We start from the raw sequence: 13,914 nt of genomic DNA on the forward strand, positions 1-13,914 counted from the left end.
GTGGAGAAGGTTTTTGGAAGCTTAAATACCAAATCATAGCTAATAAAATGTAACCGCTTTATAGGGGCTGTATCAAAACATGGACCGCCAAGCAAAACAGCATGCTCTTCAATCATTTCCATTATAGCAACATCAATCCCAATCGCATTATCCCTATTTATTCTACAAACGTAGAAAAAAGAAAAAACATGGATGTTTTCCAGACTTCGTATGGGCCACACTATTGCCACACATCCACACCTCCTTCTTTTTTAATTTGTAATTAACGTTATAAAAGCGATAGCTGATGGCCTTAGTAGCCAATGCTACCTTCTTATTAACTATGTATTTACTACTAGTTAATGTAAATAAAATAAATAAATAAAACATGGACCGATCTAGTCCATCTTTGACCCGACTGCAAACAAAAGGCGCATTTTTCAAAAATTCAGTGCCCTATCTCAATTTTTGTGGATGTTAGAGTGATTACGACAGACGGACAGACATGCATAGATCGACTAAGAATTTTATCATGAATATATACTTTATGATTAGTTCAATGCGCTACAAATGGAAAAAACAACCTTATATACCTTCTATACTGTGGTGGAGGGTATATTTTATTAAAAAATAACGTTTTTAAATTTAGCATTATGTTTTGGCATTTTAATATTTATTTTAGCATTTTTTAGCATTATTTTAACGGTGATTTAGCTGCAACACTTTTTCAAATCTGGTCACACTGGTTAAAATATTAGCAAACATTTGTTATGTTGGAGAGAGAGAGAGAGGGTAATAATTTGGTTGACTTATACCAATGGTGTGCACGGCCATCCCCTGGTGCTTTCTGTTAAATAATCTTAATTTAATTAATTTAACAACACTTGGGCGTTTAAGTATTTTTTGTAATAATTCTTTAATAATTCATTTGTAGCACGATTTTAGGTAACAGTAGTGCTTAAAAATGTCTAAATATGTAATGTAACAACAAGAAAAAATAAATATTAATTCTCTCTTAAATTTTCTCTTTTCTTATTTTGCTCACCATTGACTTATACCAATGGTGCACAAGAAGAGAATGCTATTTTGGGTTTTGTATGGGAAAGAGAGTTGTAGTTAACGTTTTCGTAAAGACGCGTGCATGGCTGACTTATACCGACATCTCCCAGTATAAAAATCATAATATCTGTTCCAAAAACATCCCAGAAGGGACAAGAGAGACTTATCTCATATCACCCCGATTCCTATTAGCGCAATGATATGGGACATAATTTTTAACGCCGATTCCGAACGGCATGTCTTAAGACACCACTTGCAAAGAAGTTTTTCAAGGCTGCAATACTCAGGAAATGTCGAAGGATTTTTTTTGCCACCGTTGAAAATGTGCTGTTGCCTGGAAATCGAATCCGGACAATCAGTAAACAGCAATTAATTATGATTTATCACGAGATATCATTATTTACAGTACGTTCAGACTATCCTTGATTTAGAAAATACAGTGGATTTAAGTTGTCATTTCCTTACAAAATATGTCAAATAAATCGAGATAAGATAATGGGTGCCACCGTGGTGGTATGCACACACACCCGCCTTGCACGCAGAAGTTCGTGGGTTCGATTCCCCAGCTAGGCAACATCAAATTTTCAACGGTGGCAAAATTCCCCCCCAGTAATGTTTCCTGACATTTCCTGAGTATTTCAGCCATGTAAAACTTCTCTACAAGTGGTTTCTTAGGACACACCGTTCGGACTCGGCGATAAACAGTAGGTTCCATATCAGTGAGCTAATCAGGTATGTGATGAAAATCGATTTCGAGCTCAAAACGAGTCAAAAACGACTGTAGGTGTGATGCATTGTACATTTTCCGACATCGAATTGTTTTCGATATCGGTTCCATATTCCATTTCGTTCTATGGAAAAAATTGATCAAAAAGACGCGTGATGCAATCCGATAATCGTTTATTTGTCTCGTTTTGAAAACGGTCATATTTTTGTGGTCGATTGAAAAACGATGTAATAAATTTGGATAGGTTTTTTATGAGAAAAAGTTTGAAATGTAAGAACGGGAATAAAAAGATAAATTAACATTTATTTTCCTTATTTTTGTTAACAACATATTTGATATTTTGATAAAAAAAAAGCACAGAACAAAAAATCTACTTTTAACATCTGTGTTTTCTCCAAATTGGTGAAGACACCCGCTTAATATGTTGTTATGCGCTGTTTGTGGTTCTCATAATGTAATAGCACAAGAATTTCCTCACTAAGCTCTCATATAGGCCAATTTAAATAAGAACACACATTCATTTTATTTTCCATTAAATTTTACTTCGGCTTTTGCCTTCGCCACAACAAAAAGTCTTTTATGTCGTTTTCAGCTGGAGATTCGGGATCACTAGTCCGTTTTTTGTATGTGGGAATTTAATGAAATTGAAACAAAGTGGAATTGATATTCGATGCGGTTCCCATCACATCTAAATACAATTCACTCGTTTTGGACAAATCGTTTTCATACCAAATCGATTCGAAATTCATCACATACCTGAATATGTGTCGGGGTGCACTCATTGATATGAGAGAAGTCTCCCTTGACCGATATTCTTAAAAAAAGCAAAACCCAACTGAATACTCTACCCCCATATACATAATTCCCACCTTGACCAAACAAAAAAAAACTTTGAACTTCTCTATTTTAGGTGTTCGAAAACTTATCAGCCAAACTTTTTTTAATCTAAAATTCGAATCTTTGTTGTATTTATCTTATCCCCCGACAACAGACATTTGTTTTTGCCCCCAACTATATTTCATTGCTAATGTTACGATTTCAATAACATTTGTTAGTCGATTTAGGATCATCGAACATTTTAGTTTTGTTAAAAATGCCCAATATAAGACCATTACCAGAAGATTTACAAAAAATTGCCTGTGAGGAGCTAAATGAAGTTCCCGAGCGTATTGAACAGGATCTAAAAGATTTTCGTGATTGGATTGAAAAACAACAGCATTTGAGGGCACGGACAGATGATCAATTTTTGATTGCCTTTTTGAGAGGCTGTAAATATAGCTTGGAAAAGGCTAAATCCAAAATTGATAAATACTACACATTGCGGACTAAATATCCTGATTTTTATACAGTGCAAAATGTTGATGATCCTAAATTTATTGAGTTATTTAAATTGGGGTAAGTAAAGGAATTTTTAAGTTTTCTTAAGAAACCCTATTAAAATGTCTGTCCATAACTTCCAGAGTTGGTTTGAGTTTACCCACACCTCTAAATGAAAATGGTCCCCGCATTCAATATATTCGCACAGCCATTTATCCCACAGAAAAGTATTCCTTTGCCGATGTCATGTGCCTGGCCAATGGTACCCAGGAATTGACAATGCGTGAAGATGACTATTGTGTTGTCAATGGTTATGTACAACTTTTAGATATGGCTAATTATACCACGGCTCATGCCATGCAAATGACCCCCACAGTTGTTAAGAAAATGTCCACCTTTGCTGAAGATGCCACACCGTTGCGTCAACGGTCAGTTCATGTTATCAATGCACCAGCAAGTTTTGAAAAACTCTTCAATATGATTAAATCCTTTATGCCAGCCAAACAACAAGAAAGGGTAAGAGAATATTTCTCTGTTCCAGAAACTGCAAGAATCGATATCACAAAGGAAAAATTCGTATCGTAGCAAAATTTTTTAGATTTTTGCAGGTTCTGGACAGTGTTTATGCTAACAGGAAAGGTTTATAATTGATCTCTTTTAATTATCTTTATAGCTCTTCATCCACGGCACCAATTGGCAAGAAACCCTCTTAAAACATGTCCCACAAAAATATCTGCCCAAAGAATTGGGTGGTGAAAATGGTAGCATTGATGAAATTAAACAAAGCCATTGGGATATTTTTGTCAAATATCACGATCATTTTGTTGAGGAGCACAAATATGGTGTCGATGAAAAGCTGAGAGTTGGTCCTTCCGTTAATTATGATCAAATATTCGGAGTTGAAGGTTCTTTCCGTAAACTGCAAGTGGATTAAATGACTTGTGGGTGGAGGATCACGAAAACAAGGAACGGCTTAACGTCCATTACAATTTAAGAAACATAACCTACAAAATACCTCTATTGGAAAGTCAATAAAATCTGAATTTAATGGCCTATACGTTTTTTTCGGAAGATTCGCAAAACCTATTGACCCTGGTGCAGACTGTCATTATCATAATTCGAGTAAAAGTTGAACATTGTGGAACTTGTCGAATAAGTTTTCTGTAGGATTAGTTGTTATTGAACATCTTTTCAATTGAAATATTATAATCGAACAACTTTCTTGTGGGAAAAGTTTCTATCGAACAACGTTTCTATGTCCCGGTCCATACTAGAGTGATTTTAATGATAAATTTCATGAAATTAGCCGTTCTTAGATCGAGTTCCCCACCACGCAATATTGTAAAATTACTTTAGTATGGAACTCGATCAAAGAACGCATAATTTCATGAAATTTTTTTAATGAATTTGCTCTAGTGTGGACCGGGACTATAAGAAAAAGTTGTTAAAAGCTGATATCGAATAAATTTTGTATAGGGAAAGTTGTTATCGAAAACTTATTATGGGAAAAGTTTTTATCGAATAAGTTTTCTTTGATAACAGTTGTTATCGAACAACTTTTCTATGGGAAAAGTTGTTATCGAACAATTGGACAAAGTCTATAGAAAAGATTTTTTTAGAAAAAGTTTTCTATTGTTATCGAACAACTTTTCCATGGAAAAGATGTTTTCGAGCAAGCTTTCAATGAGAAAAATTTTTATCGAGCAACTTTTCTATAGAAAAAGTTGTTTGAGAACAAGTTTTCTATTGTTATCAAAGAACTTTTCAATGGAAATGTTGTTATCGAATAATTTTTCTATGAGAAAAGTTGATATCGAATAGGTATCGAATAACTTGGAAAAAGTTATTATGTTGTTGTTGTAACAGTGTTTTTGTTACGTTTATTTGTTCGTTTCTCTGTTCAATCTGACTCTGGGTCTATCTCTAGTTCCAGAAAAGTGGTTGCTTCGATGGGATGTAGCCACAGATCCACTGGAGTTAGATGGGTAGGTTTGGCGGGGCAGTTAAAAAGGTGTTGTGTGTCGTGCGGGCCCATGCCGCATACTGGGCATATGTCTTGCACGGCGCGATCGATTTCCGCCCAATACGAATTTAGGCGACTGCAATATCCCGAGCGTAGTTGAGCCAAAACTACTCTGGTTTGTCGTGGCAGCTGACGCTCCTCAGCTGCGATAGATGGAGGATGTACTCCGAGTACTTTATTCACACTATAATTGCTTAAGGCCTTGGCAACTGCGTCCGTGTGAATGCTATTCAATCCTGCTTGATATGCTTGTTGATCTAGGGGTTCTCTCCTGTATCGTTGGACCTCTCCCTCTAGAGCATGGATATCCTTCCTGATCTCCCTGAATGGGCCGGGCCTACCCACAAGATGGTGATTGGGATGGCTCACACGATAACATCCAAGCAGGTACTGCAACGAAAGCATCTCATTGTGTTGCTTTACAGGAAGAATTTTTGCCTCCTCATGTAGATGGTCCACTGAAGATTTGAGGAGGCACCCTGTCGCTGTTCTCAGGGCGGCATTCTGGCAAGTTTGAATCTTTTTCCAGTTCGAATCACATAATCTCGGGAACCAGACTGGAGCCGCATAGCTTACCACAGACCGACCTATCGCGTTATACGTGGCCAACAAGGTTTCTTTATCTGCACCCCAAGTGCTGCCGGCCAGGGACTTGAGGACCTTGTTCCTACTTTTCAACTTGTCGCAGATAGCTGTGGCGTGTGCGCACGACGTGAATGTAGTGTCGAATGTGACCCCTAAAATTTTAGGGCAGTTTGTGGTCGGAATTCTGCTACCGTCGACCACGACATTCAACTCACGTGAACACGATTATGACCTTGCAAGAGCGGGCTAATGTCAGGCCTATAATCAGGGATACAGCAATTTCTCGGCGGGATGTATACATTCAGCAACTCTATCTCGGCAGCTCCACACCTGACTGCTACCCCCATACATTCCATGTACGGGTCATTAGAGACAGGCTCAAGCGAGATAGGTCTGTATTAGACAGACTGGTGCAATAGGAAAGCCAATCCCCCAACTCCACTTCTGGTGCGATCTTTCGTCAGAACATTGTAACCATCACAATGCTCTAAGCTGTGGTTGTTGTTCAGCTTGGTTTCCTGCACCGCTGCGACCTTGATGTTCTTCCGACTCATAAAATCTACTATCTCCTCGATCTTACCTCGGAGTCCATTGCAATTCAATTGCAAAAAGGCTGCATTTTCGGGGATTGGGACAACAACGGCTGGTGTTAAAGGCTGCGTGTGCGGTTGTTGTCGAGGGGACTGCGGGGGAGTTTCGTAATCAGACGACGAGGGAGTCTCGTAATCCGACGACGACTCACTAGGGACTGTGTTTACACAGCATGCAACAACATAGTCCCTGTCGTAGTCCCTCACGTGGACGAGTCCAGAACAACCCCTTAGATGCACCCACTCCTGACATCTATTGCATCTCACCGAAGGTTGGATGTGGGTGAAGATTCGGATGTGACAAACTGAGCACAGACATATTGGTCCTGGGTTTTCCTCCGTCCCGGCTCGGACCAATAGAATTCGGAGCAGGCATTCCGGGATATCCTGCTCCCAATACAGAAAAACGAAACACATACGAACATGTACACACTGATCAAAGAACTTTTCAATGGAAATGTTATTATCGTTTCTATGGAAAAGTTGTTATCAAGCAACTATTCTTCGGAATTTTTTTTTTTGTTATCGAAAAAAATTTTTAAAGAAATGTATGCAACACGCTAAAGTGCAGTGCACATTGTCAGTTTTGAATGTAGATTTTTCGCAATTATCGATAACTGTCCAACAACCACAAAATAGTTTGTGGTCGCATGATGAATGACGAAACGAACTGCCACACTAGCAAGCAACCGCAAAACTGTAATTCAAAACTGACAATGTATACCCAGGGGCCTAATTCTCGCATCCGTTATCGAGCGAGTTTTTGTTCGAAGACAAATTACGAACGATCGAAATTTTTGGATTCCCGTATACGATCGAAATTATTTAAAAAAGTTATCGATACATACTGTTATCGAACGGTGAAACATATGGCAAACACAAAATATTACAAACAAAGAAGATGTTGCGCGGCAAGTTTCTCGTAAAATGAAATGAAAACATGAAATTTGTATAAAATAATAGAAAATTGTGAAAAATTAAAAGTAATAGTGACTCCGAAATAAATTCCACTATGTAAAAATATAAAAATCTCATTCTGGCACTGGAAAATATATTTTTAATTTTTAAGAAACAGTCCCTTTTTGTCTAGTTTTTTACTAATTTTATTAGAAAAAGTCTTTAGTATGTGATTTTGATTGGTTTTATTGCAAAATGTTTCATTAAAGTTCGTTTTGTGCCACAAAAATAATCAGTTCGACAGCAAATGTGTGGCGGGCAGAAACTCGAAAGATTCCACTCGAAAGTGTATTCGACAACGGATGCCGTAATCCAAATACTGAAAATATCGATCGAAATAACTCGATCACGTATGCGAGAATTAGGCCCCAGCTTAAAGAGGGGTACACACGATCAGTTTTGACTGTCCGTTTTGCTCAAATAATCGGTTGCTTGCCAGTGTGGCCGTTCATTTTTGTAAGTCATCAGGCAACCACAAAATATTTTGTGGTTGCTGGACTGTTTGACATTTATCGACATTTCCGAAAAATCGACAGTCAAAACTGATTGTGTGTAGTCCGCTTAAGAAATGGGATGAAATTGGGCAGTTTTTCAAAGAGAAAGCAAATTATGGTAATGTGGACAGTGGGATTATAAAATTCTGGGTTTATATTTCTTCAAACATAGCTATTAACAAAGATATTTATACCTTACATATGTATGTGATGTATTACAAGATAATAAATTTCTTATGAATTCTTTTGGGCCAACTTAACAATAACACTTTTAACTTCGGTATAGTTTTGTAGGGCATATTCACCATTTTCACGACCATGACCTGACATTTTATAGCCACCGAAAGGCACTTGGGCACACAAAGCATTATAGGTATTAACCCAAACTGTGCCAGCACGTAGACCCTGGACAATATAGTTGGCCTTGTCAATGTCCTTGGTGAAGACAGCAGCTGCTAAACCATAGTCAGAGTTGTTGGCTCTTTCAATGACTTCATCGAGTTTCTTGAAGCGAATAATTTGTTGCACGGGACCAAAGATTTCCTCACGGGCAATTGTCATGTCATCCTTGACATCGGCAAAGACAGTGGGTTCCACAAAGTAACCGGGCAAACCTTGAGGACGATTACCACCAGCAACCAATTTGGCTCCCTGCTTCTTACCGGTATCAATGAGACCCAAAATCTTTTGCATTTGTTCCTCATTCACTTGGGGTCCTTGTTCAACATTCAAATCGAAGGGATTGCCGACGGTGCGTTTCTTGGCACGCTCAGCACTGCGCTCAACAAATTCATCATAGATTTTATCTTCAACAAAGGTACGTGAACCAGCACAACAACATTGACCCATGTTAAAGAACAAACCAAAGTGGGAAGTTTCAACGGCATAACTCATATCGGAATCGGCCAAGACAATGTTGGGACTCTTTCCACCCAATTCCAAGGTGACACGTTTCAAATTGGTATTACCCGAGGCCTGTTGGATCAATTTGCCCACTTCAGTGGAGCCGGTAAAGGCAACCTTATCGACATCCGTGTGATTGGCCAAAGCGGCACCGGTATCACCAAAACCAGGCAAAACATTGACAACACCCTCCGGGAAACCAGCCTCCTTAACCAATTGGGCAATGTAAAGGGCTGTCAAACTGGTTTGTTCGGCTGGTTTCAGGACAATGGTGTTGCCGGTGGCTAATGCAGGACCCAATTTCCAGGCCATCATCAAGATGGGGAAATTCCAGGGGATGATTTGAGCGCAAACACCCACAGGTTCGTGACGGGTGTAGGCGAAGAAATCACCATCCATGGGTATGGTTTTGCCATGGTTTTTATCCGCCCAACCGGCAAAGTAACGCAAATTCTTAATGGACATGGGCAAATCGACATTGTAGGACATGGCGAAAGGTTTGCCGTTATCCAAGGTTTCCAAACTCTACAAAAAGAAATAAAAATTACTAAAGATATGTCGCACTAATATTCCTCACAAGTACTTACAGCCAAGTAGACAATATCACGTTCCATGAGATCGGCCAAACGATTGATCAGCACACCACGTTGGGAGGCATCCATGCGGCGCCAAGGGGAACCCAATCTAGAAATTAAAGGTTTTTTAATATGGATTTCAAAATATTTTAAGAGGAAAAACTCACTTAAATGCATTTCTGGCAGCCTGTACAGCCAAGTTGACATCTTCCTTGCCAGCGCATTGGATTTCTGCAATCGATTTTTCAGTCGAAGGGTCAATGGTTTCAAAAGTTTTACCCGATTTGCTTTTGTGCCATTCGTTGTTTATGAAAAGCTAAAACGAAAAAATCGAATTAGTAAAATATTCCATCACTACAAAATGTTTACATTAAGTTTCGCTATGGATGCATGACTGTAATAATTCCGCTTGTTTTTGTTATGTTTACATATTTCAATATAAATAGGTACGATTTGCATATCCCGCCTTACTTTTCTTGATAATCGTTCGAAATTGACACTCTCCATTGTTCGGAAACAACATTTGCAAAATATTATCACAATAAAATTTACTGATAAGCGAAAAAATTGAAGTTGATAAACATGGATTAAGTGAGGAATATTGTACAAGTGATTGTACTACAAAAATACAAGAGTGCAAATATACACAATGCAGCCTGGCTGAATAAAGTTTTCTATAGGAAAACTTCCCATTCAGCCCGGGTGAATAAAGGGCTGACTTCCGAAACGTCAGTTGCTTTGTATTCGCGCATGAATAAAGTTTTCTATAACAAAACTTCCCATTCAGCCTGGCTGAACACAGTTTTCTATAGGAAAACTTCCCATTCAGCCTGGCTGAATAAAGTTTTATTTAGGAAAACTTTCCATTCAGCCTGACTGAATAAACTTTTCATTGGAAAACTTCCCATTCAGCCTGGCTGAATACAGTTTTCTATGCTAAAATTTGCATTCAATGTGTTAAAAATGAAGTATTTACGCTTTAATGCAGAACAAAATATTTCTAAATACCCCTAATATGTTTAAGTTGTCGATCACATATTCCCTTTATTTCTTCTCAATACACACACATACCTCCGTATGTATACTTTGCTTTGTTCTACACTATTTGCATAGATAATTGAAATTTGTTTAAAGAAATCCCAAAAGACAATGTCATTGCAAACTTGAACATACAATGTATTCAAAATCAAAAACAGGTCTTCAGAATTATGCAGGGAATTGGCAAACAACACATGTATCATGTATTCATAGTGAGAATCAACTTGAATTCCTGTTTTATTAATTGTTCCCAAACAATTATACAATCACTCCAGAGAGATCAGGTATGGAACATTTAGTTCACATGTACTATTCTCAGTACCAATGTGCAGAATTCGGATTCATATTTTGACAAATTTTAAATTTTAATAAATAAATAAAAAATTTTACCGATATCTTCCTATGAATACCTAAAATGATACAAACTTTGATCCAATTTATAGGTCAATATCGAATATTGATTCACTTCAATTGGATTTCCTATAAAGGCCAAACTGCTATAAATATGAACTGGAACTGCAATGGAGTTGACATTTGAACCTTTGCGTCCAGTTTGGTGCCCCCTTATCACCAAATACTTCTTCTGATACGATAAAAGATTGACAGATCGAATAAGTTGGTCCAGAACTGGATGTTGTATTCCTTTTGTAAATTATAGTACATTAATATATAACCGGATTTAACAAACCAACTGGGTTTCAAATGTCAATTCCTTTGCGCATACGTCAAATAAATCTTCATTAAGAAGGTTAACCCTGCAAAAGGCTATAATATAAACATGGCCTTACTTGTTGAAATTTACACTTTGCCCGTTTACTAAATTCCCTCTCTGGTACAATTTCAAAACATTTGTTTCAATTCCCATCCCTATCGGTCGGCTATCAACCTCTTGAGCACTTTGTTGTTATCTCTTCTCGTTGGCGAACTTACGAAATTCCTAGCTAATAACGCACTAACAAAAACATGTATTTTATTAAAATTTCAATATATTATTTTAGAACTTACCCCAGTATACAAAATATCAGGATTTGTATTTGGTTCAGGCATAGCAGCATAGCCAGCCTTGGCATTGGTGCTAGGCAAATTTGCCGCTAAAATTCTTCCAGAATTTTTCAATAAATTTGTTGTTCTTAATAAGCGTAACATTTTCTCTATTCAAAAACTATTAAAACCACGAGAATAAAGCAATGCACACGCAACAAACGAATGACGACTGACTGATACGACCGGCCGGCAAACAGAAAAAATAAATAAATTCGCGAAACAACGTCGTCCGTCCGTCCAACTAGTATAACATAGAGTTGTATAGTTCATGAACGAACTAGTTCAATTGAACGATTCATTGAAAAGAGCGTATGAACTAGATCAGTCGATAAGTTCAATAGTTCACACAATACATAAAGTGACGGCGTCGTCTATGTTAAGGGATGCCTTCGTAATGTGATCAGTTTGTTTATGTTTTGGATCAAGGTAAATGGAATAGACTTCTACAAAAACATGAGACATAACATATTACATATGCTCTGTTCCAGAACCTGCAAGAAGCTACTAATTTTTACTACGATAACATTTTTTCCTTTATGTTATCGATAAAAATAGTAAAAATTAGTAGATTCTTGCAGTTCTGGAACAAACCAAATATGTCGAATCCATTACCTATTGAATCTGCATTGGATAGATAAAACGGGAACAAAATAAAAAGAAACACACACGCACGAAGCTTTTTCGCAATGACAATTTCTACACACACAACATAAGATTTTTTGCCAGCCACCTAAATGAAGGATGTTTTTTTTTCTAAAATTAATTAATCTTTCTTTAAGAATGCAATAAAACTATGTAAATGTAATATTTATACCCTACACCACTATGTGTAAAGGGTATTATAAGTTTGTTTTGGGGAAAATTCATGTAACACCGCGAAATATTCGTCGGAGACCCCCAATGTGGTATACCAATCTTCATATCTCGGCGAGATAAAGCGATTTTGAGATGTGTGTCCGTCCGTCCGTCCGTGTGTCCGTCTGTCCATTATAAATTGTAATCAAACTCCAGGCCGCAATTATGGACCGATCGTCACGAAATTTGGTATGGAGGTCGGTTTCACATCAGAATAGATCGCTATTTTAATTGGTGATGATCGTAAAATATTTAGCGGGTGAAATGGACCAAAAACATAATTTTTATCCGATTTTGTAGCTGCTCTGTAGTTCGCAATAATAGTCCGATCGCCTCGAAATTTTAAATAAGGTAAGAGTATATGACAAAGAAGAAGTTTGCAATTTGAGATGGCGATCAGATAATATTTAGAGGGTTAAATGGACCACAACTTTTGTGTGAAAATTGTGAAAATTTTTAATAAACAGCTTATATCTTTGTTCCTGAAAGACACAATCGCCACTCGTGAGTTATATCCGGAAGACGATCTCTTGACCTTTCAATTGATGTCAATTATGTTGATGTACGTGATCAGATAACAGTGTTACAGCCTAATATATCCAGTTTTTTGTTTGCAGTGTAATCAGAAACCCACTAGAGGTCGCAATTATAGCTTAATAGTCACGAAATTTTGCACGAGGTAAGAGTATAGATTGCAGAAAATGCCTATAATTTTGCATGATGATCTGATATTATTTAGCGGTTGACATACACCATTACTTTTGTATGAAAAATACACAAATTTTATTTTTGGTTCATATTTTGATTCCTGGAGGGCATATACCGGCAAAGTAGCCTACACATGGAATAATAACTACTGACCTTTCTTCTGATGCAAATTGCAATAATGTGTCTGCTAGATAACCCACCTACTGCCTGATATATAATGTGTTTTGTGCAGAGAACCACAATTTCCTCCCATGCTACAAATTGTCTCTTTCATGACAGAGAAATTTTCAGTTCAGTTGTCAAATTGGATTTTTATACAAATATTGCAACATGGGGTCGCCTCGCCACCTATTTTATACCTCAGGATTTAGGGTAAAGGGGATACAAACAAAATACGACCAAATATGTGTCTCATCGAAATATTGGTTTTAGACTCAAGAATATTTGGACGAAATTCGTCCTGTCCGTTCATCTGTCTCTCTTAATGTCTAGCTGGCTGGTGTGCACGGTAACTCTCGAACGGATCTACCGATTAGAACCATACTTTATATATCGTAATATTTTGCCCAAACGTTGTTTAAGTTGGAATGAAGGCTATGTCGGTCCACATCTCCCCCAAAAAAGTTCAAATTTGTTTTCGAAAAATTGTGTGAACGATAACTAGCGAAGTGAGCAATCGATTTGCTCCAAGCTTTCCATATATTCCTTTCAGATATAGATCAGATAAGACTATATCGGAGAAATTTAAGAGTCCTCTCGAATCGTTTTGAATTTTTTCAGCATATTGTACGTGCGCCGCAAATCCGCAAGATAACTCCCAAGGGGATTTTCTGATTGGTCGAAACTTTACACATCGTATTATTTCATCCAGTTATGTGTCAGGTTGGAATACAGACTATATCGGTCCGTCCTTCGAGTACTTCCCACACATAATTTGGGAAAAGTGCAGTTTGAGGACCCGTATCGGATCTATTTGATCATTATTTTCTCTTTTTTTTTAAAAGAAGAATGCTCTTTTTACGGTCCCTATTCTGGTCCCTTTCCCGGGGTAAGTCATACT

General features: G+C 37.5%; 2 protein-coding genes across 2 annotated transcripts; one reads left to right on the forward strand and one right to left on the reverse strand.

The window, feature by feature from the left end:
* The first annotated feature begins 2,752 nt into the window (after positions 1-2,752).
* LOC141386831 (alpha-tocopherol transfer protein-like) lies at positions 2,753-4,130 on the forward strand. The gene is made up of 3 exons (XM_073955739.1): positions 2,753-3,160; positions 3,226-3,598; positions 3,756-4,130. Exons 1-3 carry the CDS (start codon positions 2,859-2,861, stop codon positions 4,014-4,016), a joined length of 936 nt encoding a protein of 311 aa, XP_073811840.1. The 5' UTR covers positions 2,753-2,858; the 3' UTR covers positions 4,017-4,130.
* Positions 4,131-7,867: 3,737 nt separating this feature from the next.
* On the reverse strand, positions 7,868-11,729 carry Aldh (Aldehyde dehydrogenase). The gene is made up of 4 exons (XM_073956882.1): positions 11,253-11,729; positions 9,377-9,525; positions 9,222-9,318; positions 7,868-9,159 (listed from the first exon to the last, which is right to left on the reverse strand). The coding sequence occupies exons 1-4, from the start codon at positions 11,391-11,393 to the stop codon at positions 7,966-7,968; spliced, it is 1,581 nt and encodes a 526-aa protein (XP_073812983.1). The 5' UTR covers positions 11,394-11,729; the 3' UTR covers positions 7,868-7,965.
* Between the last annotated feature and the right edge of the window lie 2,185 nt (positions 11,730-13,914).

Source organism: Musca autumnalis, unplaced genomic scaffold (genome assembly GCF_047663935.1).
Source record: "Musca autumnalis isolate F117 unplaced genomic scaffold, ASM4766393v1 scaffold_5, whole genome shotgun sequence".
NCBI classification, from domain to species: domain Eukaryota; kingdom Metazoa; phylum Arthropoda; class Insecta; order Diptera; family Muscidae; genus Musca; species Musca autumnalis.